The sequence below is a fragment of the Topomyia yanbarensis genome, chromosome 3 (genome assembly GCF_030247195.1).
Source record: "Topomyia yanbarensis strain Yona2022 chromosome 3, ASM3024719v1, whole genome shotgun sequence".
In the NCBI taxonomy this organism is placed as follows: Eukaryota; Metazoa; Arthropoda; class Insecta; order Diptera; family Culicidae; genus Topomyia; species Topomyia yanbarensis.
The window spans coordinates 387,570,604-387,595,890 of NC_080672.1; the positions used below are offsets into that span (position 1 = coordinate 387,570,604).

The 25,287-nt window shown below is 38.1% G+C and overlaps 1 protein-coding gene across 1 annotated transcript in view; it reads right to left on the reverse strand.

The window, feature by feature from the left end:
• Positions 1 to 1,721: 1,721 nt before the first annotated feature.
• The window catches only part of LOC131693215 (uncharacterized), a 206,035-nt gene continuing 182,469 nt past the window's right edge, over positions 1,722 to 25,287 (reverse strand). The window contains exons 5-9 of the mRNA XM_058980862.1: positions 20,686 to 20,854; positions 4,320 to 4,478; positions 4,086 to 4,254; positions 3,841 to 4,007; positions 1,722 to 3,783 (exon numbers count right to left, since the gene is read on the reverse strand). Of these exons, the coding sequence (XP_058836845.1) occupies positions 3,575 to 3,783; positions 3,841 to 4,007; positions 4,086 to 4,254; positions 4,320 to 4,478; positions 20,686 to 20,854 (873 nt within the window). The 3' untranslated portion in view covers positions 1,722 to 3,574. The remainder of the gene's footprint in view (positions 3,784 to 3,840; positions 4,008 to 4,085; positions 4,255 to 4,319; positions 4,479 to 20,685; positions 20,855 to 25,287) is intronic.

Consider the following 25,287-nt stretch of genomic DNA (forward strand, 5'->3'; position numbering starts at 1 on the left):
ATATTTGTAGCAATCCCGAGCAAGTTAGATTTACCACAAAAGTTGGACAGCAAGTAAGAAACAGAAGCAACGACCGATTAACACAAAAAAAAGAGCAAGAGCGCAATCCCTACCAAAGTAATACCTAAAAATGACTGTGTAAGAATGAAGGTTAGGTAGAACAAGAGGTTTCGGTTTAGTCGGTAAGTTTACTACAAACCACTACAGTAAGAATCCGGCACTACCACGATAAGCAGGCAGCGGTGTCTGTTGAGGCTTCTTTCTCGATAACAGAAAATGTTCCAATTTGTTGAGCCGATTCGATTGATACCAAAGAGTAAGTCTTTCAGACCTAAGCAAAAATCTTCGAAGTTTGAGAGTTGCTATACCCATTTTTATTAGGAAACGTATAAAATAACCCCCTCCATCTTAAAAATTTTCTGCGCACGGACCTGCATAGAGGTGAAAGTAAAAAAAGTAAAACTAGCAATTACCGGCAAATACTGTGATGACGGCAGCTAGTATAAGCTTTCGTTTGGGTTTCTTATTATTATATACTTCAGAAATAGAGTTTCATGGAATGTTTTTACCGGGCGGTGGTAACTATATTGTCACCTTTTTCAAAACAGTTTTTATTACGAAATAAATGTAAATATATTTTAAACTAGGTGAATGCTCCGTATTTCTATTATTATAACATTCATTGTTAGCCCTAAACTCTGGGTCTTATAAAGAGTTAAACCTATATGTAATAGGCATTCGGATACTGTTTTGTAACATTGATAGCAAATATTATGTATAAAATTTTCAATATATTTTTTATTTCTCAGACATTTTTTATCGCGTGATTTATCATCGTCATAGATTTTTATATATAGTTTAGTAATCTTATTAGCTTTAATTATCAACATTTACAATTAAAAATATCATAAAAAGAGTTCTATTTATGTATTTCCATTCGGTTTATGTAGTGGCTCCATGTTCCAAATATCATTCGCAAACACTTTATGTAGGCATCAAATGCAATTTTCCTTTTTCTCAATTGTAACGCCATTTCTTTTCACATTAAACGACTCGTATTCGTGTACAACAAGAACGTATGAGCTTGTGCAGTAGTATCGTAACTTACAACTGCATTTTTCATTGTTCGTTTTGTGTGCGATGTGTTTGTAGATAGATATCCGATCAAATGAGAGCTTATTAATGAGTTCAGTGATATACAGTTTCAATATTTGATGCGCCTTTGATCGAAGAAAAAGTGTTTGTGATATACCATTCTTGTACGGGTTCGAATTAAATTCAGGACACACAATTGGAACAGGTTGAAACTTTTTTTTTGCTAACTTCGTTAAACACACATATTTCGAAGCATTTACTGGTAGAATAATTGTATTTTATTCCAATTTGTTAGAATCATGGTGCTAAATCTCCCTAGATTGTATTGTAAATATAGTTCCACTTCCTGCGTTCGCATCTGTTTCAAGCGAAATTGCATGCACGTACGCTTCTCGAAAATCATTGAATTGGAGAGAAAAAACATAGTTTAAGCTAGAAACTATTTATATGAACAAAAATGTACAATATTCGCGAAACGATCTGTGCAAAGCATAACGAGATGAAACAACTGGACCAACACGAATCTAAAATGAGAAAACGAAATGACACAATCCACCGGATGCGAGCGGTGCTTTAGAAGTTGTGATATAGTGTGCATATGTAAAAAATCTGCACGACGAGGGAAGTTTGTTTTGAAACAATTTGATTCAGTCTGTTTTGCTAATTTAACCATTACTCTAATCATTCGTAGTTTTTTTTCTCCTAAAATCTACAACGTGAACTGAGGCGCTTTAAATGTGCAATAAGCGAGACACAAACTGTCCGGCGATAAACTCTCTCCTAACCGTTGTTTTATTTGATTTTCAAAAAAATAATTTAGTTTTCAGTATTTTGCTCGTTATAGGTAGCACAGTATTCATTTTGTTTACATGAAATGTGACTGTTATTACGAGAGTCTTTGTTACTTAACGATTACAAGTCATACCGTTGTTGAAGTATCATCATCTGTTGGCTTAGTGCTCAATATTATTTACAATTTGTGAGAAGTTGCTGAGACTCGCCCAATTTTCTTCTTTGTTTCGCTCTTATGCCCCAATTACCCACGTAGGCAGGGGAATTAAATAATAACATAAACATTAAATAAAAATAAAGCTTCGTAAGTAGAGCTAAACATTCAGAGGGTACCACAATGTAGTGGAAATTTCATATTTGATCTATGGGCACCCCACTGATTTCACAAGACATTTTAAGGGCAGAAAACGAAATATTTAGGTCAGCCCTTGCAGAACTATCGAGAAATGGAAATATGTCAGAAAAGCTGAAATGCACAGTTTTGGAAGTCATTTTCAAATTATCATCTACCTATTCAATGTAGTTTCAGTCATATCCGAGGCAGATAAAAAGGATCTATTTGTGTCAATTTTGCAGGAACCGACCAGGTCCGCCATAATTGTTTAGGTTCAAACAATAAAACATATCTCAGTTTCGCCCGCTTTACTAATGTTTTACGTGAGCCCCATAACAAAAGTGTTTATTCTTTTCTAAACCTGGTTTCGAGTTCGCAAATAAAATCGACATTAGTCTACGCATGCTGCAAATGTATATCCAAAGTCCCCTACTGCTGTTTATGCGTGTATTTTGCGTATGTGCTACTCTAAAATGTATTGGTCGATAATGTCTGTTTATTTTTCATCGAAGATCATGCGAACTACAGAAAATACTTAATATTACCGTAATACCGCTTAGGGTGTGTTAGATTGTACTCGTTCGATACAGATCGAGTCCGAGGGCAACAGGAAACAGTAGTACTAGAATCTAACACGAATACGGCGGTGCCTACTACGAACAATAAAAAAGAACACATTGTCGTTTTCCCGAACCTAGTCATCACTATTGCTGCTCCCGACAAAAAAATACGCAACATCTGAATAGTAGTTAGCCGTGGTGACCTTAAACTTATGATTGTTTCGATTCGATTTAGTATTTTAACTGTTTCTATTCAAGAGGAATGAATAATTGATGCTTTCACGATTAGGCCACTCGTCGGTACAACAGCGGGTGGCACAGTTGATTTTTTTTACAAAATCAGACTCCCGGTCTGGATTGGGTTAAAACTGATTGCGGGTGGGGGTGGGCGAGCTAAAATACTTATTGTTTGTGACTGAGAGTGTCCATAGATTTCATAAAAAATAAACAATTTTCTAATCTGCTTTCTATTATTATCTATTTCTGACAGACAAAAGCTTTGTATGTAACTTAATCGTTTCTCTACACTTTTTGCGTAATCCCATTTGCTTTTTGTACGTAACGGCTAAACGGATCTATGTAGTCAATAGCGATAGCAGCATAATTAAATAAATAGCAGTACCTGGCGTTTATCTGGTTGTCGTCTGTGGCGAGTTTTTCCGCCAGCTTTGGAAACGGTAGTAGTAGTAGCAACAGCAGCAGCAGTAGCAGTAGTAACAATTGCAGTAGCAGAAATTGAAGCTGTATTAGCGGCGATCGAAGCTGGACTGTGTGCGCATAGATTTGCCATTTATCAGAACGGTGCCGCCTCTTTGTATTCACTTGGATCCATGGTGAAGAAATCCTCCAGCTTCCACTGGAGAGTTTCGAAGGTTGGTCGCCGCATCGGATCTTTGTTCCAGCATTCAAGCATGATCTCGTACAGGGTACTGGTGCAGTTTGGTGGCTGAGGCATTCGATAACCGTGCTCAACTTGTGTCAACACTTCAGCATTTGTCATACCTACAATAGTTGGTTAGTTAGCTTTTGCTTTTTATACTACATACAATCAATACTTACCAGGATATGGTATTCTACCGTAGGTGACCAGCTCTGTCAGCAGGATACCGAAACTCCACACGTCAGATTTGATTGAAAATTTGCTATAATTAGCCGCCTCCGGCGCAGTCCACTTGATCGGGAATCGTGCACCTACCCGAGCTTCGTACTCATCCTCCTTGATTAATCTACAATTAGCGACAAACAAGTTCAACGATTAGTCAAAATGCGTCATGCACAACCAGCCCTTGTTTTCGTAAACATACCTCGCCAGTCCAAAATCAGCAATCTTAACGACATTGCCATCACCCACCAGTACGTTTCGGGCGGCCAAATCACGATGGATGTAATTTTGTGACTCAAGATACGCCATACCGGCTGCGATTTGGGCGGCCATATCGATTAGCTGCTGAAGCTTTAGATTTCTGCCTTTACCTAAGAAGGGATAAATTACGTTTTAATTTCGAGCTCTGCTGAATCGGTTCCAGCCGGGTACGTACCTTGTAAAAACTCCAGCAAAGAGCCATGCTTCATCAGCTCGGTGATGATGTAGATCGGTTCCTCCAGGGTGCATACGGCGTACAGCTGGATCAACTTGGTGTGTTTGAGTTTTTTCATGATCTGAGCTTCGGCGAGGAAATCTTTCGGGTCCATGGTGCCTGTGGAGAGGAAAGAGAACGAATACAGTGTATTAGGAAGGTTGAAATAGAAACATTAAGTTTGATCTGTTCTATTCAATACCATATTTATTCTAAATTTTGGTTAGTTCATAAATCGCGTGAGCAATTTTACAAGAGCTTCTTTTTTTTTCATTAATGAATTTGTAACTACAAAATAATCGAAAGGACATAGCTTCTGTGATCAGGAGGATGTTGGATAATCTTTTTGAAAGAAGAATACATTGAGAGATGGACTACAGTGGATTAAAATTTGCAAAGTAAAAGCGTAGACTGTCTCGATTTGCGAAGGCGTTCAGAGTAACTAACCAAAAAGCTTTCCATAAGAAGAGGGATTGTCCACAGCTGCCGAACAGATTTTCTGTGCTACAAAGACGGTACTTTTTCATCATTTAGATCTCAGGAAAAGTTCTTCCACAACGACCAGCACTACGCCATTTCTACTATTTCTAATGGTTTGACACTTATCGAAGAGGAGAATGTCCATTCGACGGTTATTTATTTGGTCGAAATCGAGGATTCGATTGTTTTTAACCGTTGATATTTGGTCTTACAGGATCTTCGTGAACCTGTTTTAATGTGTGGTACTAGTCCAATATGCCAGGGGTTTTGAAGGGCCGGCGGAAGCCCTGTCGAGAGTACAGCAAACTCCACATTTTTAAAATTTTCGTGTGTGGAATTCCACACCTGACAACTTGAAAGTATTGTGTCAGCTTAATGATCAGATGATCTTCCTTGCTTCCTTTCTTTACGGTAAGTTCGTCCTTGGGATTAGTTACCCGAGCAAAGTCTGACATCAAATTGAAAACTAAACTTGATGTTGTGATGTTCGGCAAATCAATCCTCAGGTTATGGAGAGCAGCAAAATTGTCCTATGACATCAAACAGAGAAAACTAAATCTGCTATCAGTGAGAGTAAATTGAAAGCTCATTGAGATGTTGAATTTTTTTGTGGTAGCAAAACATGTATTCACTTTGTTGTTTCACCATAGAAATATAAACATAGAAAATTCTTCTAAGAAACAAGGATACCAAAATGAGATCAAAATTTGATGTCATATTTAAAAAGCTAAGACTGATAGCAAAATAAGATTTCAATTTGATACTATTATCAAAATATGATTTATATTGTTGTAATTTTGATGTTCGACTTTGCTCGGGTACCTCACTAAGCACACTGGCTGTTGATTTTGAGGTACTTGTCGCAGCCTTTGCAGTTGTTGTTGTTATCTGAACAACTGTTACAGATTTGACAATTTGATATGAATTAATTTGCGTGAGATGGTCAGAAAGGTATGTTGTAGTTGTATCGGACACATTTCCTCCACAAGAATAAGACCTAAGAAGAAGTACCTCCCATTATCATCCTTAACGGTATCCACTTCTCCGTATTTTCATATGCGGTGTTTGATAGCTTTAGGATTGGGACGGGGTGTCAGATCATGTAACTTTACTTCAATTCGTATATGCTGCGATGCTGCATAAAACGTCATTACATTCGATGACGACGACATAATCAGTGCCGAATGGCGTAGGTGGTAAAATTGCACGTTGCTAGCGTCTGCTATCATACGCTTCATTTTCATCTTCAACAATTGTTCCAGCTCACAAATAGCTGGTCTAACGGGGCATTTCGAAGAATCAATAGCAAAATAGTTCTCCCGCACTGAGAAATATTGCAACTTTGGATTGTTACTTATTTTTTGTTCATGTTTCGCACAGTATGATATTTTGCTTTTGCAAGTAGACACCGCGGCGCTCGGGTAGGTTTCCCCTGCTACAGTAGTGGAGCTATTTTTAACTTCTGAACTGAGCAAAATGAGAATCCAGACGGAGGTAGTTTCTCACTTGTTCTTCAGACAATGCACACGAGATGAAAGTATTTAAATTTTGTCGTTCGCTTCGCGCTGATTCGTGCCGAAGCAGAAAGCAGACAGAGTTGTCTTTGGTGGTAGAAAAATGTCCTGTACACAATTAATTACTCAAATTCTCAGTAATCATAACATAGGCCGAATATGAGTTCGTTAACGTTTCCAATGTGTGCTCCAGTTAAAATATTTTTTACACAAACTGCATGTCGTTCCTGGCTGTCCTCTCTACATACACTTGTGACTGTCTAGAGCGGATTGGACAATGTGAGACAAATAATCTCAACTCTACTGTTCTGATTTGTGCTTACTTATACTGTGTTCTTCTACTGATGAGTCCCTCATTTGAGTTCTGTTATTACCGGATAGGTTTATGAAGACGATTACATTTTGATTTTCGTCAAAGTCTTGTGACGTGTCGGAGAAATCTCAGTTCTGATTGTGAGGCCATTCAGTCAAGCCAAAGGCATGTTTTCTCCGACCACGTGGTGGATTGTGTCGTTCGACAAAAGGAAACTAGTTTTAGATGTTCGAGCAAGATTCACCCTTATTTAGATTTCCGCACTCCATCTAGCAAGATGAGATCAACAGCTTGACGATCATCTTCAACTATCACCCTGCTTGTGCTTTTTTAAATTCGATTGTTGAATCAATAACAACTCAAACAACATTTTCTACCTAACAGCCACCCCTAACAGATCAGACAACAGGTTTCCGTTTCGGTCGTTAACCATAGAGAAATACTCATGCTGTTGATTGTGTTTCAAAACTATCACGCGTCGTTCATAGCAAATTATCCCACTGGTTACGTGTGTTCCATTTCGTTGTCCACTTACCAGTACTGTTTTACTAGGTTGCTGTTAGCATTCTATACCGATCCGTGGTCTTTATGTGTCGCCGCTGCAAACATTCGGCTCGTAGAATATTGTTCTTAATATATTGCTGTAGTTTCCGGAAAGAAATTCACGGAATAGACTGAGCTTCGATTCTATTCGCGGAACCCTTTTTTGTATTTTACAGGGACCTTTTTTGATTAAAGTTGCCAATAACCAAAGAAGCACACTTCAATGTTAAAATAATAATCTCGCTACTACCTCCTCCAAAATTTGTTTCGCATTCCGGCTTAACCGCGGAAGTCGTGTCGTGCACTGAATGTACAATGTAATGAGATCCTCGCGAAATCGTCTTGAGAGTTTCGAGTGGTCATCTAAATATAGATATTGACGCGGATATTTAGAGAAACCAATGCACAGTGGTCCGAATTCACAATTTAGGAAGACAAAAATGTTTGTAGCCAAATCTTACGATTTAGAGCTATGATGTCTCAAGGACAAATAATCAGTATCAAATAGGCCATCTCCAGATGTAGATGATATTAGGGTGGCTCTTATTGTTAGGGTGCTTCAAAAATTATTTTCTGAATGTGAGGAGATATAATATTGCGGTCTTCAGCAAGATTGTAGAGGAACTTATATCAAGCAATTTTGTCGAAGACGTCATAGTTGTATCTCTAAAGGTTTTGATTTTATAGCTATTTTAATTGAGCAACTAAGGGTGTTCCTAATAAAAACAGTTTTTTGCTTTCACTTTTTTATTTTTTATTTCTCATAAACGGTGTCTTTAGACAACTTGTAAAGCTCATCGAGACAATTTTTTTAATAATAGAAGAATTCAGATATCACTGCACAGTGGCTCGACTTAGAGCAAAAGGTGGACTAAAGTCAAAACGTTGTCCTATCAGTTGAAGTAAGACGGTTTTATGTAATTTTGGCACGTACAATTCGTTTTTGATATCAAAATACATTAAAAATAAATTTACTGTTCATTAGGGTGACTCAAAAAATTTGTTTGCCGAGGCGATTCATAAATTATTTTTAAAGGAACTGTTGTACACTAAATTCGTTTTTGATATTTAAACACGCCCAAAAAAGAAATTCTCGCTCGTTAGGGTGGATCAAAAATAAATATTTTGATGTAATCGTTCATAAAACTGTTGAATGGTAATGGTCATACGCTGAATTTGTTTCTAATATTAAAACCTATTAAAAAAATCCCATCTCATTAGCGTGGCTCAAAATAATTATTTTGTCATAGCATTTAATATTTGTTAGTAGTTACGACGGCGTCGGTGGTTGAGTGGTAAGCGTGACCGCCACTCTTTCCACTCTTTGGCCTGGGTTCAATTCCAGCCGAGGTCGTTGAGATTTTTCTGAGGTGAAAAAATCTGTTATGTCTTCCTTCGGAAGGGAAGTAAAGCCGTTGGTCCCCGGTCCATGAAATTGGTGGATCGATATCTAGTCCAGGTAGTGGAATCACCTCTCTGACGGTAAAAAAGAAGTAGATCCAACTTCTATACTCTTACTAACAAAAATATCCCCCTCCCGGGATACTTGTGGAGTGCGCAGTAGTATATACGGCCTCTAGCAAAAGCAAGTATCGGACTAACCATTCCTTCCCTTTCCTTCCGCGATCTACGTTCGGGCCTGGCCAGCGCCGGTATTTATCAAAAACACTTTAGGATTACTAGGAGTTGCACATTGAAAGATATTTCGCTACTCCCAAGCATAATTATCTACTGATTCCCTGTGCAACTTCAGCTAGTCCAGATCGATAACGGAGTAGCAGCCAGGGGTGGTCGCACAAGCTCAAGCTCAAGCATTTAATATTTGTTAGTAGTTATGTTTGTACATTGCATTTCTTTTTGATATTAAAACATATTAGAAAACAGGGAGGCTAAAAATAACTATTTTGTCGTTATGGTTCTTAATTTTTTGTTAATATTGGTACGCCGCATTTATGTTTTATATTCAAAAGTTAATTTCCATTAGGGTGCTTTAAAATGATTTTTATATCTTTATGTTTCAAATAAGATGTATAACTTTGGAACGTTGAATTTATTTTTGATTTAAACTAATTTTTTAAATAACTTCACTAATCAGTAGTTTCATTCACGCATTATTTTGTTTTCGTCATGGTTCGAATTTTTTCCAACGTGACAGCTTCAAATAGATTTTTGGCTGCAGGAATTGAGTAAATGTTTTATGATAAAGTATTTCGGGGCTACCGTAAGTCTTCTCGCATCCACTAGAAAAGTATTGAAATGATTATGGCTTAATATCACATCACATCACATGTGTTTTATCAAACAGTGTTTTTCACTTGGGTTATTTTGAGATACTGAGCCGATTTATCTACAAAAGGTTGGGCAAACGAGAATTTATACATCTACAATTTTATTTAATGTTGATAAAAATTAATACATTTATTCATAAATTTAAAAATTTATTTTCTGCTTCATGAAATACTATCGACATCTAAGTAACTAATCTTTCCACTCGGCTCTCCATTTGTGCTCCTGTAAAAACTTCATGGATCATCCTCTCAATATTATTTGAAAGCTGTGCATGTCTTTATATCATTATTCTAGCTTAAAAATAATTATTTTAAATTGATATCAATAAGTACCACGCGTCTCCATTTGCAGTTTTTTTAAAATTTTGATTGCTTATCGCAAGTTTTCGCAAAATTACCATGGGCTCATATAAAAGAGAAAATTAAAAGCTTTCGAATGAGTATAGTGCGATAGCGGGCATTCACGGGCGTCGTAGTTGTTATGGCATTGGAAGTTCGTACTTTGTTAATTATCACGATAAACAGCCTTTTGCATAATTAATAAACAAGCTAGTAACTCATTTGTGGTAATTTTACGATGTAATTTAATCAAACGAATAATTTTGTTGAAGCAACCTATGCCATACGAACAACTGTTTCTTCAAAAAAGTAAAATAACCAGATAAAATCCCTGTGAGCAAATTATGCCAAAAGCCCTGGAGTTAAGCCCTTCTACTGGCTGTGAAAAATTCATTTTTCATCCAAATAGCCTAAATTCTTGCCAAAATGTCTCCGACACATAAGCCTACACAAGAAAAATATTAATGAACATATCGCGTGACCTTCATATCTGGACTTAAGTCCGGGCTCGTCCCACTGTGCACCCGTATGACAATAATGGACGTACAATTGTCATGTAAATCCAATAGATGTATTTAGGTTTGAAACCCCAGGTCTTTCCAAAAGTTCGTGTGCACTGCCCGAAGGCCATGCACGCTTTCTTGACGCTCAACTCAATGTGAGCAGACCAATTCAGTTTGGAAACCAATATAACTCCAACGTATTTGACTTGATCTGCACACAGTAGCTCAGAATCAAAGAACTGCAAGGGACGAACCTTGGTTGTTATTCGCTTTTTCGTGGAAAGAACCATTGAAGTTTTGCTTGATAATTTAACTTGTCGACACCACTGTTCGACAGCTCTTAATGCCTGTTGCATTAAGTCAAAGATTGTTCCGATGCAAAAGCCAGTAATTAGTATTTGGTAATCGTCAGCAAACCCGTAGGTTGGAAATCCAAGCTCACTTCAATAAGCCGTTGGCTACCAAGTTCCATAACAAAGGTGACAGAACGCCGCCCTGAGGACAACCGCAAATACTCAACTTCCGCATCTCAGCCTGTCGCAGTGACGAGCAAAGTATGCGGTTACTAAGCATTGCGTTTATCCAACCCGAGATACATGCAGCTATCCCATGACCGCGCGTCGCTTCCAGAATAGACTGGAAGGACACATTGTCAAAAGCACCATCAATATCTAGGAATACACCCAAGCAAGATTGCTTGAGCGAGAAGATTTCCTCAATGTTGTAAACAACATCGTGAAGCAGAGTGATCGTGGATTTCCCACACTGATATGCATGTTGCATTTTGTGTTACTATGTTTTAGTTGCCGCAAGATTCTACTGTATTGATTTTTGTTGGCTATTTTCGGCAAATTTGAGGCTAAAAGAAACGAAAGCAATGAAATTGAAAGACGGATAGGTATTCTATAGCGAATCAGTTATAAACTTAGAACGGAAAACTAGAACTAGGCAGACTCATATGGGCATGATCGAAAGGAAATGTGAAGAATTTTTTGCATTCTGCAGAGTAGGAGTTGGGCGTTGCACCCAAGTCTACCGCATGGTCTATGGTAGAACATAACTCATCATCATGTTTTACCGGCGTCGGCGACTCAAGAGATTGTAGACCACAATCGTCACTTTCTAATGGTTCGAAAAAGGTGGTTTTAAGTAGTTTTAGTAAGTTGAATATATTATTGACATCGGAAAATATATGAAACTAGCTAATACCCATTGCGCGTTGCTGTGACTTCCAACGAAATAGGAGGAAAACACAATTTATTCTGAAGCGCAATGTGGTGGGCAGATAATCACCAACCAATTGCACACAAACACGTTCCTTAACAAATGCCTACTATGTATAAATTCTGACGACAATCTTTGGGAGTCCATAAATCATATACAAACAAACATTGACTTTTACATATATAGATAGATAAAATTAATTTTTTTTATTACGGCGATACAACAAATTTTTATCGTTGTTGACCAATTAAGTTTTCTTCAAGTAATTTTGATGCGCTTATTTTGACATTATAAAATAAAAAAAAATGTCGTTAGGGTGGTTCAATATTTATATTCTTGTAGCATTAAAAATAAACAAATGTGACTCTGAAACAACTCAACCAAGATAAGGCTGTCAAACGATTATACTCAATCAAGCAGTATATAACGTTGTCACGAAATACCAGTTGAAGTAATCATTTCGAAAGACTATATCGCCCTTCCAGTTTGTACAATCGTTTCTACTCATAGATCTGCAAGACGACCCTTAATAGTGATGATTGCGGAAATCAATCAAAATGTAGCCGTTTTACGCGTTTTTAGGGAAAAGAAGGGAAAGACCCAGCTTTTTGAAAATTTAGATCTATTACAGCACAAAAAACATCGTTAAAAAATTTCACACAAATGCGGTCTTATGGGTCAGCTGGCCAGTTTGCCATTGAATTACCTAAATCTGGATAAACATGTGAAAAGGGCATATCGCAAATGAGAGCCTCTCTGTATTTACTTTTTCTTTCGATTATTATGGAGTCATAAAACTTTCCAACATTAATGTTTCAATAAACATCGAAAGACTCTGATGTCGTCTAGCATATTATGCTAAGAGTTAAGGAGCAAACGTAAAAGCGGCCTAGTTATTGACGGAAGAGAAAGTAAACACGATTTGCGATATGCCCTTTTCACATGTTTATCCAGAAATGATAGAAAACTGGGGAATTTCGTGAAGGTGAACGAAAATAAATTCCGAAAAGACAAACCATTCCAAGTGGTCAATAGTTATCCTGTCAATTCGAAAGAATATTAAAGGAGGACGAGTGAGTGTCATTCCCTATGACCAAATTCGTCCGTGCGTTTTAATGCGTTCCATTCTATATCTTTGCAATCACTTCGAACTCTGTTCTGAAATTGTTGATTTATCCTTAGATAGTTTATCTACTGATAGATGTAATAAAAAACTTGATTATTTTTCGATAATTATAACCTCCCCCTTAATGGCATGCCCCCCACCTCTCCCCACCCCTTTATGCCCTTCATACCACTGCATGGCTGCGCTATTGCTGAAATTGGTTGCTTAGGGTAAGGTGGGGCAAATCCGACCGTTGGGTAAACCCGACCCCCCTCTGTTACCGAAAATCAGAAGCACTACGTGAACTAATATCAATGTTGTCGTGTAGAGCATCGAAAATAATCATAATGGTGGTATGACAGCATTTCATTAGTCTACATTGAGATGCTCAAACGACAAAAAGTGTGTTTTTAGAACTTATGATTTGACTTTTGTGCATCATTGACTACAGGATATTTCTGATTGTTAAAGTGATTGGATAATAAATGTAAGTGGATTTAAATTCTTTGATTAAAGTCCTACAAAGTGCATAGAAGAATTAAGTTCAACCTTTTTCATATTTTTTTAATTGCATCGTAATGAAAAATGACGCGGTGGGGCAAATCCGACCTCTAAATATTGGGGTAAATCCGACCGCTTTTTTGCTAAGAAATTTTTTATTTTTCAGGTTGAAATATATTTTTATTGTTATTATTTATTATTTTTACGCATGATGGTTCATAATTATAAACGAAAGACACAAAAACGTGATGATTATAGTATTCGTCGAGCAATAGCTCTGATGCAAATGGGAATATCATTACGTGCTACTACTCGTGATTTTAGCATTCCAAGATTGACATTGAACTCCATTTTCTTCATGTTACAATTCAATAACACAACATTCATTGATTTATCATTGAAAAACCATAAAATTTGGATAATAGCTGTACTAAATCAACCAAAAACAAAGAGGGTCGGGTTTACCCCACCATTTTTGAAAACAGCAAAAATAAACATTTTTGTAAAACGCTTGTATCACAAGATATTCCTAAGATCCGAATAAAATGCAATATATAGAAAGTTGCCCAGGAGTCTAACCTTTAATTTGGTATAGAACGACTTGATCCGATGTAAAATGAGCATTTTACAGCCAAAACCATTTACTAGGTCGGATTTGCCCCACCTTACCCTATATCTTTTATGTCTATATCCTGATCTGTAGGCTCTCAAAGTAACTCTGCAGAAGGATTTATCGTACTGTAACGGAAAGCGTTAGGGGACAACACTTCAGTGCACCCCTGTGAGAAAAAGATTTCAAAGCTTGTTATATGCAAATAGCACATTTTTAGAAAAGTATTGACGAGTACTAATAGCTTCCGAAAAGATTTCATAGGTAGCGTGCTTTGTTTTCGTAAAAAAATTAAAAAAGCATGTTTTTTGCGTTAAGGGACAACGCAAAAATGGTCCATTTTTGCCCCCCTTTTATTCGGCGATCCATTCACTAAATATATCTGCGTCCAAAGATGAAATCTTCGCACAATATGTAAACAATAAAATGGCATTTGAGAGGCTGAGAGCAAGAGTGGGTTAAAAATTCGCTGCGAGCAAAAGTGGTATACGTTTTATTTAGAGCAAAACCGGTTTAAGTACCAGTCAGAGCAGAAATGGGATAAAAAACCTTAGCGCAAAAGTGGGTTAAAAAGATATACCACTTTTGCCCTGAGAGGATATATATTCCATTTTTATTCTAAGAATGTTTTCAAAAATGATTTATCACCAATCAGGGAAAACCATCATCAATATGGGTATCATTTGAAAGGAGGTGGTTAGTAGATATGGGAAATCGATAATTACGCCGTTTTGAATTCCAAGATGGCGACTTCAAGTTACCACAAAATAGTGAGAACCACCATCAATATTTATGTCATTTGAAAGGGGATGGTGAGCAGACATCGAAAATTGACCATAACCGCCATTCTGAATTCCAAGATGGCGACTTCCGGTTACCACAAAATAGTGAGAACCACCATCAATATGGGTGTCTTTTGAAAGGGGATCGTGAGCAGACACCGAAAATTGACCACCACCGCCATTTTGAAATCCAAGATGGCGACTTCCGGTTACCACAAAATAGTGAGAACCACCATCAATATGGGTGTCTTTTGAAAGGGGATCGTGAGCAGACACCGAAAATTGACCACCACCGCCATTTTGAAATCCAAGATGGCGACTTCCGGTTACCACAAAATAGTGAGAACCACCATCAATATTGGTGTCATTTGAAAGGAGATGGTGAGCAGACACCGAAAATTGACCATTACCGTAATTTTGAAATCCAAGATGGCGACTTCCGGTTACCACAAAATAGTGAGAACCACCATCAATCCAAGATGGCGACTTCCGGTTACCACAAAATAGTGAGAACCACCATCAATATGGGTGTCATTTGAAAGGGGATGGTGAGCAGACATCGAAAATTGACCATTACCGCCATTCTTAATTCCAAGATGGCGACTTCCGGTTACCACAAAATAGTGAGAACCACCATCAATATGGGTGTCTTTTGAAAGGGGATCGTGAGCAGACACCAAAAATTGACCACCACCGCCATTTTGAAATCCAAGATGGCGACTTCCGGTTACCACAAAATAGTGAGAACCACCATCAATATGGGTGTCATTTGAAAGGAGATAGTGAGCAGACACCGAAAATTGACCATTACCGCCATTTTGAAATCCAAGATGGCGACTTCCGGTCACCACAAAATAATGAGAACCACCATCAATATGGGTGCAATTTGAAAGGGGATGGTGAGCAGACACCGAAAATTGACCATTACCACCATTCTGAAATCCAAGAAGGCGACTTCCGGTTACCACAAAATAGTGAGAACCACCATCAATATGGGTGTCATTTGAAAGGAAATGGTGAGCAGACATCGAAAATTTACTTTCACCGCCATTTTGAAATCCAAGATGGCGACTTCCGGTTACCACAAAATAGTGAGAACCACCATCAATATGGCTGTCATTTGAAAGGGGATGGTGAGCGGACATCGAAAATTGACCTTCACCGCCATTTTGAAATCCAAGATGGCGACTTCCGGTTACCACAAAATAGTGAGAACCACCATCAATATGGGTGTCATTTGAAAGGAAATGGTGAGCAGACATCGAATATTGACTTTCACCGCCATTTTGAAATCCAAGATGGCGACTTCCGGTTACCACAAAATAGTGAGAACCACCATCAATATGGGTGTCATTTGAAAGGGGATGGTGAGCAGACATCGAAAATTGACCTTCACCGCCATTTTGAAATCCAAGATGGCGACTTCCGGTTACCACAAAATAGTGAGAACCACCATCAATATTGGTGTCATTTGAAAGGAGATGGTGAGCAGACACCGAAAATTGACCATTACCGCCATTTTGAAATCCAAGATGGCGACTGCCGGTTACCATAATATAGTGAGAACCACCATCAATATGGGTGTCATTTTATAGGGGATGGTCAGCAAACACCAAAAATTCACCATCACCGCCATTTTAAAATCCAAGATGGCGACTTCCGGTTATCACAAAATAGTGAGAACCACCATCAATATGGGTGTCATTTGAAAGGAGGTGGTTAGCAGACACCGAATATTGATCATTACCGCCATTTTGAAATCCAAGATGGCGACTTCCGGTTACCACAATATAGTGAGAACCACCATCAATATGGGTGTCATTTGAAAAGGGGTGTCAGTAGATATCGGAAATTGATTATTACGTAATTTTAAAATCCAAGATGGCGACTTTCAGTTACCACAAAATAGTGAGAACCACCATTAATATGGGTGTCATTTAAAAAGGGTCAGTAGACATCGGAAATCGATTGTTACGCCATTTTGAAATCCAAGATGGCGACTTCCGGTAACCACAAAGTAGAGAGAACCATCATCAATATGGGTATAATTTGAAAGCGGGTGTCAGTAAATATCGGAAATTGATTAATACGTCATTTTGAAATCCAAGATGGCGATTTCCGGTTACCACAAAATAGTGAGAACCACCATCAATATGGGTGTCATTTGAAAGGGGTGGTCAGTAGACATCGGAAATCGACAATTTGGCTATTTTGAAATCCAATATGGTCACTTCCGGTTACCAGAAAATAGTGAGAATCATCATAAACATGGTAACGTTTGAAAGGGGGTGTTCAGTAGTAGCCGTTTTAGATCCGATTTTCTTTCACTGCAAACATTACATTGCAACAACACGGTTTTATGCCTAAATGATCGACAACGACCAACCTGCTCTCGTTTACAACATAGGGTGAAGTGCCTATTTTCACCATACTAAGGAGGGCGCCTCACTGATTCATTAATTACTCGGCCTACAAACAATGGAATGCGTACAAATTGGCATCAACAGCTGTGCTTCGTTGTTAAGTACCAAGATAATAACATACATGCGCTGAAAACAGTGAAATTCTCGTGTTTGAGCGCAACGAAAACACGAATCGAGTACCCCTATTGTTGCGCTACCATTTGACTCAATGCGTTAAAGAAAGATGGCTGACACTGCTCTAACCAACGGCCTCAAATGGGTAGCGTGATAATAGAAACATAGCGATAATGGGCTCATCACCCTATGTACTCGATGGATTTACTGACGGATTGCGAACCGATGCTATTCACATGGATCGGTTCGGCCTTTGACAAAATCAACCATGATGTCGCAATAGCGAAGCTGGACAAACTCGGTATTCATGGACAACTTCTGCGTTGGTTCCTCGATGGAAGGCAATTCCAAATCAGCATTAAGGACTGCCTATCTGCACCATTCTTCACTACATCCGGCATCTCAATAGGTAGCCATCTCGGTCCATTAATTTTCCTCCTCTACTTTAATGACATCAATATTAAATTACAAGGACTCCGCCTTTCTTTCGCCCATGATATGAAATTTTTTCGACAAATACGGGATAAAACCGATTCCGAGTTTCTTCAGAGTGAACTGGAGAGCTTTAGTACGTGGTGTGACCTAAACAGAATGGTTTTACATCCGAGTAAATGCTCAATCGTTACGTTCACTCGGAAACGCTATCCGATTCATTTTAACTACCATTTATTCGACTCGAGCATTCCAAGACACTCTCACGTCAAGGGTGGTGGAGTCATCATGGATGCAGCACCACACACCATGAGGCTTGAAGACAATAAAGATAAAACAACCCAATGCAAGAGCATGGGAGGTATGAGCCTAAAAGCGCAAGAGCATGGGAGGTATGAGCCTAGAAGCGACCGGGCCCACTATATGTTGGATACTGTCAACGTCTGTACATCAACATACGGATGCCACCCCCTGGATAAGAATGATCGACCCGCGCGAAATTAAAATTTTGTCATTTGTTTCTCGCATCAATAAAAATATTATATATGCAATTCCATATTAATTTTAGTGGTTTTAAAATAGGTTATATGAGGAAAAAAGCGAAAAAATGCTAATTTTCAATAAAATTGCTTTTGGTTCACTTCAATCCATTTTTGGGTTTATTAATATTCCTTGATCTTCAAATTTTAAAGGTGTATGAAATGACACCCATACTGATGGTGGTTCTCACTATTTTGTGGTAACCGGAAGTCGCCATCTTGGATTTCAAAAGGGCGGTAATGGTCAATTTTCGGTGTCTGCTGATCATCCTCTTTCAAATGACACCCATATTGATGGTGGTTCTCACTATTTTGTGGTAACCGGAAGTCGCCATCTTGGATTTCAAAATGGCGGAAATGGTCAATTTTCGGTGTCTGCTGATCATCCTCTTTCAAATGACACCCATATTGATGGTGGTTCTCACTATTTTATGGTAACCGGAAGTCGCCATCTTGGATTTCAAAATGGCGGTGAAGGTCAATTTTCGATGTCTGCTCACCATCCCCTTTCAAATGACACCCATATTGATGGTGGTTCTCACTACTTTATGGGAACCGGAAGTCGCCATCTTGGATTTCAAAATGGCGGCAATCGTCAATTTCCGATGCCTATTGACCTATACGGATCCTATATTACACGATTTCTAAGGCTTCGAAAAATTTAATAAAATTTCATTTCCCACAAGTCCGAATAAGAAAATTCTGATTCTTTTCTTAGCGCAAAAATGGGTTAATATTCTATACCAGTCTTGCCCTGAAAATTTTGTCGAACCATTTTTGCGGGAATTAACATTTGATCCACTTTTGCCTGAGGTGTGATGACTATACCATTTCTGATCTAACAGAATATTTTAACCCACTTTTGCTCTGAACAAAATTTTAACCCACTCTTACTCTCAGCCTCTCATTTAAGACTACTACAAAATAATTATGTTATTAACCTAACGGTGTGGTACGGATAAACCAATTCAATTGTTAAAAATGAGTCATAAATGTATTACTGGTTTTCATTGAAGACCGTAATAAAAAAAATTTAAAAAATTTCTATATATCTACGATTTGGGAGCCTATACCAACATATTTCAGAATAACTTTACTTATATTAGCAGATTTATTTTCATGAGGTAAGCGATACAAGTGCGTGGAATGTGCCTACTGCTCATTTCATCACCATCATTTACTGTACAACGACTAGAAGATATCAAACTCATGGCCTTATAATCGCCTATCGCGAACCCTCAAGAAGGTATTAGGAACATGACCATAATTTGAATCCAACAGTTTGCAAAAAACAAACGTTCCTTGTTTTAAGGATTCGCTTGGCACCATGATTACCCATGATGCTCCGTTTGCAACTAGTATATTTTAGTTCTGCCAGCCGATCACGGCAATATATATTGACATGAGGACTGTCTGTTTCAGTAACGCAATCTTCGGTTTTAGTAAAATTGCATCGTCATTGGGCTATCTGTAGAGTCTCCGAAATTTGGTAATTTGTCTCGCATTTCAATAGAGTTACATGGAATTTCATAGCATCATACAGGACATATAGAACTATGGATAATATATTATACAACCTCCGAATTGTTCAGTACATGAGAACTGGAGATGCAACTAGTAGCTGCATTCACACAGTTAGTCGAGATGTTGTGAGAATCTGTAGAGATTCGTTGAGTTTGTTCGGAACATCTCACAGTTCTTAGAAGAAGTTGCATAAGGCGATGCTACAATGATTTTGAACGTTTCAGGTGACCTAGTACAGGTTGTAGGTCTCATCAAATGCAACACAAAACAATATTTGAAAACTGTACACCCTTAAAACTTTCAGCTGTAGCAAAAAAAAAAATTCTGGGACCTTCAGCACAAAAAAATTATCTTCGTTGTCATTTTCAGTTGATTTTCAATTTTTCAACAGTTTTAGAAAAAAGAAAAATAGATCTTTCCTACAGTAATATAACACTGTTGTGTAAGTAGTATTGTGCGATTTTAGAACAACAATATGAAAAATGCCAAAACGATCACTTGAAATCCAATATTTGTTTTTTGTAGCTCTGTCTAATCTCAAAGTAAAATCTTCAGAATGATTTGGAGAAGGTAACACATTTATTAAAGCTAACCAGCGGGGCATCGCAGGGAGCGGTCTTCATTCAATGCCGTCGATGATCCCTGTTTGTTTTTTTTTCAGAAAAAAAAAATCATATATCCAGTGCAATATTGACCTTGCCGTTTCGTGAAAATCAGGAAATAGCAAGTTTGATATGTTTGCCATATTATTATTTGGAGTATCATTTCTGCCGACCCGCAGCTGTTTGAAATACGAAATTATTGTTCTTAGTTCTAAGGCAATATCTTCGCTATCTGATTTTGTTCGTGAAGACATAACTGAACTTTAATGTTACGAAATAAACAGTATCAAGGGTTGTTACAGTGAATCCCATTCCCGTGCGATGTCTATTTTAGGTTAGACCGCCGCGATTCTTGGACTATCTATCATATCATTTTTATTTGTTTTATTTTCTAATTTAATGTTCTGCTTGAAAAGTCCTAGACTTACAAATCAATTTCTCCCAAATTTTCCACTAGTCATAATCAGATCTCGAACAACAGCGACACTTACCTGATTTGAGCGTTTTGATGGCGACCGGCGTCGTGTTGTTCCACAGTCCCTCCCAGACGTCCCCGAACTGACCGGAACCGAGCTTGCGAACAAACTTCAGCGACGTTCGGTCTATCTCCCACTGATCTCTGGTGCGATGTGACAGCCCGTCGGTCACTGGTTTCTCGATCTGTGTGTGATTGCGGGAAGAAACGGAAATGGGGAACATTGCGTTAGTATAGATTGGTTCTGCCGTCTACTACATAGTTTGCATTCAGTGACATGTGGTGGATTGATTACTTTATAGCAAACAAAGCGAAATAATGGGATGCAAGTAGTTACGAATTGGTGTGACTTGAATTGATGCTAAGGTGGACCTTTGCTAACAACCGATGGAAGGGTGAACGAGCTAGTAACAATAATAAAAACAAATCAAAACAAAGACCTCTATAAGAACAGCCAAACGGGGGATTTTTTTTTCGCGCAAACCAACATATACCGTTTTCGAATCGATTCTACAATACAATACAATTCGTGTATTTCTGTCGAAACACGTGATTCTACTTTTTTAATGTTTTGAATAACGGGGCGTGCGTCAGTCGATCGACGTGTTGGATGATCTTTGGACTTGCGATGGAGGCGCACTCAATTAGCATTCCTGATATCGCCTGGTGGGCCATAAAACGGACTGATTACTGTAGTTCGCATGTCGCGCGGCGCGGTGACCGGTAGCAAATTTATTAACAATCTGGTCATCGAGTTGCGGCAACAGTCAAGCAACAAGCGTTCGTTCTGTATTGTACAGTTGTAGGTGTGTACATAGAGGGGGTGGTAGTATTAGGTAGTAGAGGATCGTGGCGAGCTAGGAGATACAGCCAGGTGATAAAGATATAGGTACGAACGAATGTGTTGACTCTGGCGCTGAAATTATTCAAACTAGATACCTGAGGTGCCGGGAAGCGGACGGTTGGATACCCGGGCTGCAAAACCAGGAAGAAAGTCGTATAAATGTAAATCGTGCATTCGTTCGCCGCATGCATGCTCCGTTCGTGAGTGTTTGAGCGGCAAAATTAGAAGGGAAAATTCTTATAGGTATAGCGGTAGGTTACGTCTTTATTTGCCATCGGGAAACAATAAACACATGTTGCCAGATTCAGGGATGATATTCAAAGCGCTACGTTCCGATACGTTGTGTATTCAATTTCCGGGGAGCTTAGCTGAATTAAAAACAAAATCTCATGCGAACCGGCTCAGTAACGGCATTATTTGTAGCGCGGAGATTTATTTGTTGTGTTTTGTTATGTTATGTTATTCATTGGCGATATTTAACCTTAGTGCTTTTGTGTTTTGCTTCTGTCATGTGTTTTCGTTTCTGATGGGCAAGTATCGATATCACTTTACCAGTTTTGTTGTTCGTGAATTTGATTAATGGATGGTTAGTTCAACCGATAGTGACGACTGTAAACTGCTGTGAATGTTTTTAAGGAACTATATTCTTCCGCATTATTCTTGAAATTTATGAATATGCATATTGTCTTAATGAGTTTGAGCACATAATTCACTGGCCAATATATTTTTTAATGATGTTTTCGTGTGTTGATGTAATAATATAATGATCGTTCATTGTATTGTTATACCGAACAAACAGAATTGCAAAGTATCATAACTTATACATGCTGCTGTCCAAAGCAACCATAATATTCATCTTATACTGTTTCGGTTTCGCACCGATTTTTTTTTTCGTCGTTTCCTTAAACTTCGAATACGTACTAGTAGGCGGTGCCAATTCACGAATTTCCGTAAGATCAACGTTCATATACACTCTTGGATCTTGGATTTGACATTTCCGTCTTCGATGTCGTATTGCATGTTGCTCTCCGCAACAAACCGACTAAGAGGTTGAACATTATTAGTACTACATGTCTCATATAATGTAGCTGTATGTGTGACACTTCTGTGAGTACAACCTTGAACAACTGTTCTGCCTCACGCACTGCGGGTCTAAGACGTGTTTGCGAAAAGTCAATCGCGATTGTGTCCTCCCGCAAGGGGCAAAATTTACTTTGTGATTTACTTCTTTCACTCGCAGTTGGGAGCAACCATACTTTGCAGCTTATACGTTCACTTTTGTTTATGTTATATGGATTTTTTTTTTGCAGTTTCATGACGCACCCAGTAAAGGCTTGCACAAATGGGGCACATAATTTTGGCGACTTGGACTATCCACATATTCTTTCTAAATAAGCAAAAAAGTGATCAAAATGATGCAATACATATTCCCAAAGGGAAAAATTGGATGGAACCAATTTGTGCATTCAGGGCACAAGACCTAACTTCAAAATTAAGTTGTATTTTTGTGTTTCGAATTCATCTCGTCAGTAGCACCAACTTGGGACCAAGTTAGACTATATGTCTAAACTAGTACCCAAATTAACACTAGTTAAACACTATATCCAAGCAATCATACGAAACATGTAAGGCCTACCTAAAATGACTTTTTTTAGAATAACTTTTTTGGTGATTTTCTGGAATTTCAAAATGTTCTAAGGATATTCTCTTTTTTATCATGAAAGGTTATTTCTTTCAAAGGTTAGATTTGTTAAGTTATCAATGGTTTTACTCCCAAAAAATGTCAATCCTAGAATATTTTGAAATTTTAGAAAATTTTGAATTAGTTATTTTAATGGAATTAGTTTTGAGGGATGTATCATGGAAAACTCCACAAATGGCCATTAAAATCAACAGATTAACATACTCTCTTCGGCAAAGTTGTTTCTTTTTTAAAACTCTACATCTTTGCTTAATAAAGTTGTAGACTTTTCGCGGTCAGAACAATTTTGATCAAGTTAGACGATGTGTCTAAACTAGTACCCAAATTAGCACTAGTTAGACACTACATCCAAACAGTCACACGACACATGTGACGCTTAAAGCAACTGGTATGTCTCGAGTGATGTCTCGGAAAGCAAAGGCTGAAGCTCTAGATTGCTAACGAGAAAGCGTTGCCAGTTGCTTCAAGCGCCATATGCGTCGTGTGACTGTTTGGATATAGTGTCTAACTAGTGCTAGTTTGGGTACTAGTTCAGACAAATCGTCTAGCTTGATCATTGACTTTTCATGGTCTAAACAATTTTGACCACGTTTTTGCCCATTTGCAAACACTGTGCAGTGGTCGGATAGTTTATCTATTTGTTCCGATCTCCGGTAGACACCGTACAGTTTATACAAAAATAGAATCTACTATGGGGCTGTACACTAATTACGTAAGGCTTTTTTAGAGCTTTTCAACCACCCCCTCCCCCAGATAAGAGTTCATAAGATTTTGGTGAACTCCCCCTCCCCCTACATAAGATCTTATCATGATTATCGTAATTAAAAAATCGCATTGTTACTTCATCAAATAATAAGATAGCGAAAACGATATGTATAGAATGATTACAAGAAAACTCATGACAAAATTTAACTGTAATCATCTGCAGAATTTTAATTGCATGCCAATCTCGCCCAGTAGAAATAATAACTGTTGTCAGATAATCAGTAACTCTAATTTGGTCCATATGATCTGCTTTGCTATATTCCACTTTTTTTTGGAGACGAACCACTGCGACTAGTATTTAGATCTATGTGCTATATTCCACTTCCTTTGAATCTATTTTCTTGTGATGTAGAATTTAAAAGAGTTTATAACCTCTTCTGGCGTGAATTTATTCTGAGTTCCAGCTGTGACGCTTATCGTACGCATAGCTCCGAGTTAACCATCTTCGAATTTTCTTGAATTAAAATACAGTTCACACTCTGGAAATATTCGACATTCAAGATCTTTAACAATCGCATGTTAGAACATTATTATATTAGGATTATATGGTACAAATGAAAATAGTTCCTTTTTCTTATTAAAAAGAATATTTTTCTTACGGATTTAATTTTTTAAACTTGTTTTATGATATCACGTAAGAAAGGACATACCCTACCTCCTCCTCAGATAAGAATTTGTAAGATATTTTGAAACTCCTCCTCCCCCCATATGCCCTTACGTAATTAGTGTATGGCCCCTATCTGAATTATTTAAAAGCCCTATAGCTATTTATAATTAGATTTGTGACATTTAAATTAAACAGATGTGAGATTTAGTTGGATTTGTAACAACATATATCCACATGATTGTTTTGAGCTTGAGCTAGAGCTTGTGCGACCACCCCTGGCTGCTACTCCGTTATCGATCTGGACTAGCTGAAGTTGTACAGGGAATCAGTAGATAATTATATTTGGGAGTAGCGCAACATCTTTTAATGCACAAATTCTGGTAATCCTAAAGTGTTTATTGATCAATACCGGCACCGGCCAGGCCTGAACGTAGATCGGAGAAGGAATGGAAAGGAATGTTAGTCCGATACTTGCTTTTGCTAGAGGCCGTATATACTACTGCGCACTCCACAAGTATCGATGGAGGAGGATATTTGTTAGTAAGTATATAGAAGTTAGATCTTTACCGACACCAGAGAGGTGACTTCACTATCTGGACTAGAGATATTAATCCACCAACTCATGGACCGGGGACATACGGCTTTACTTCCCTTCCGAAGGAAGACGCGACCACAGATTTTTTCACCTCAGAAAAATCTC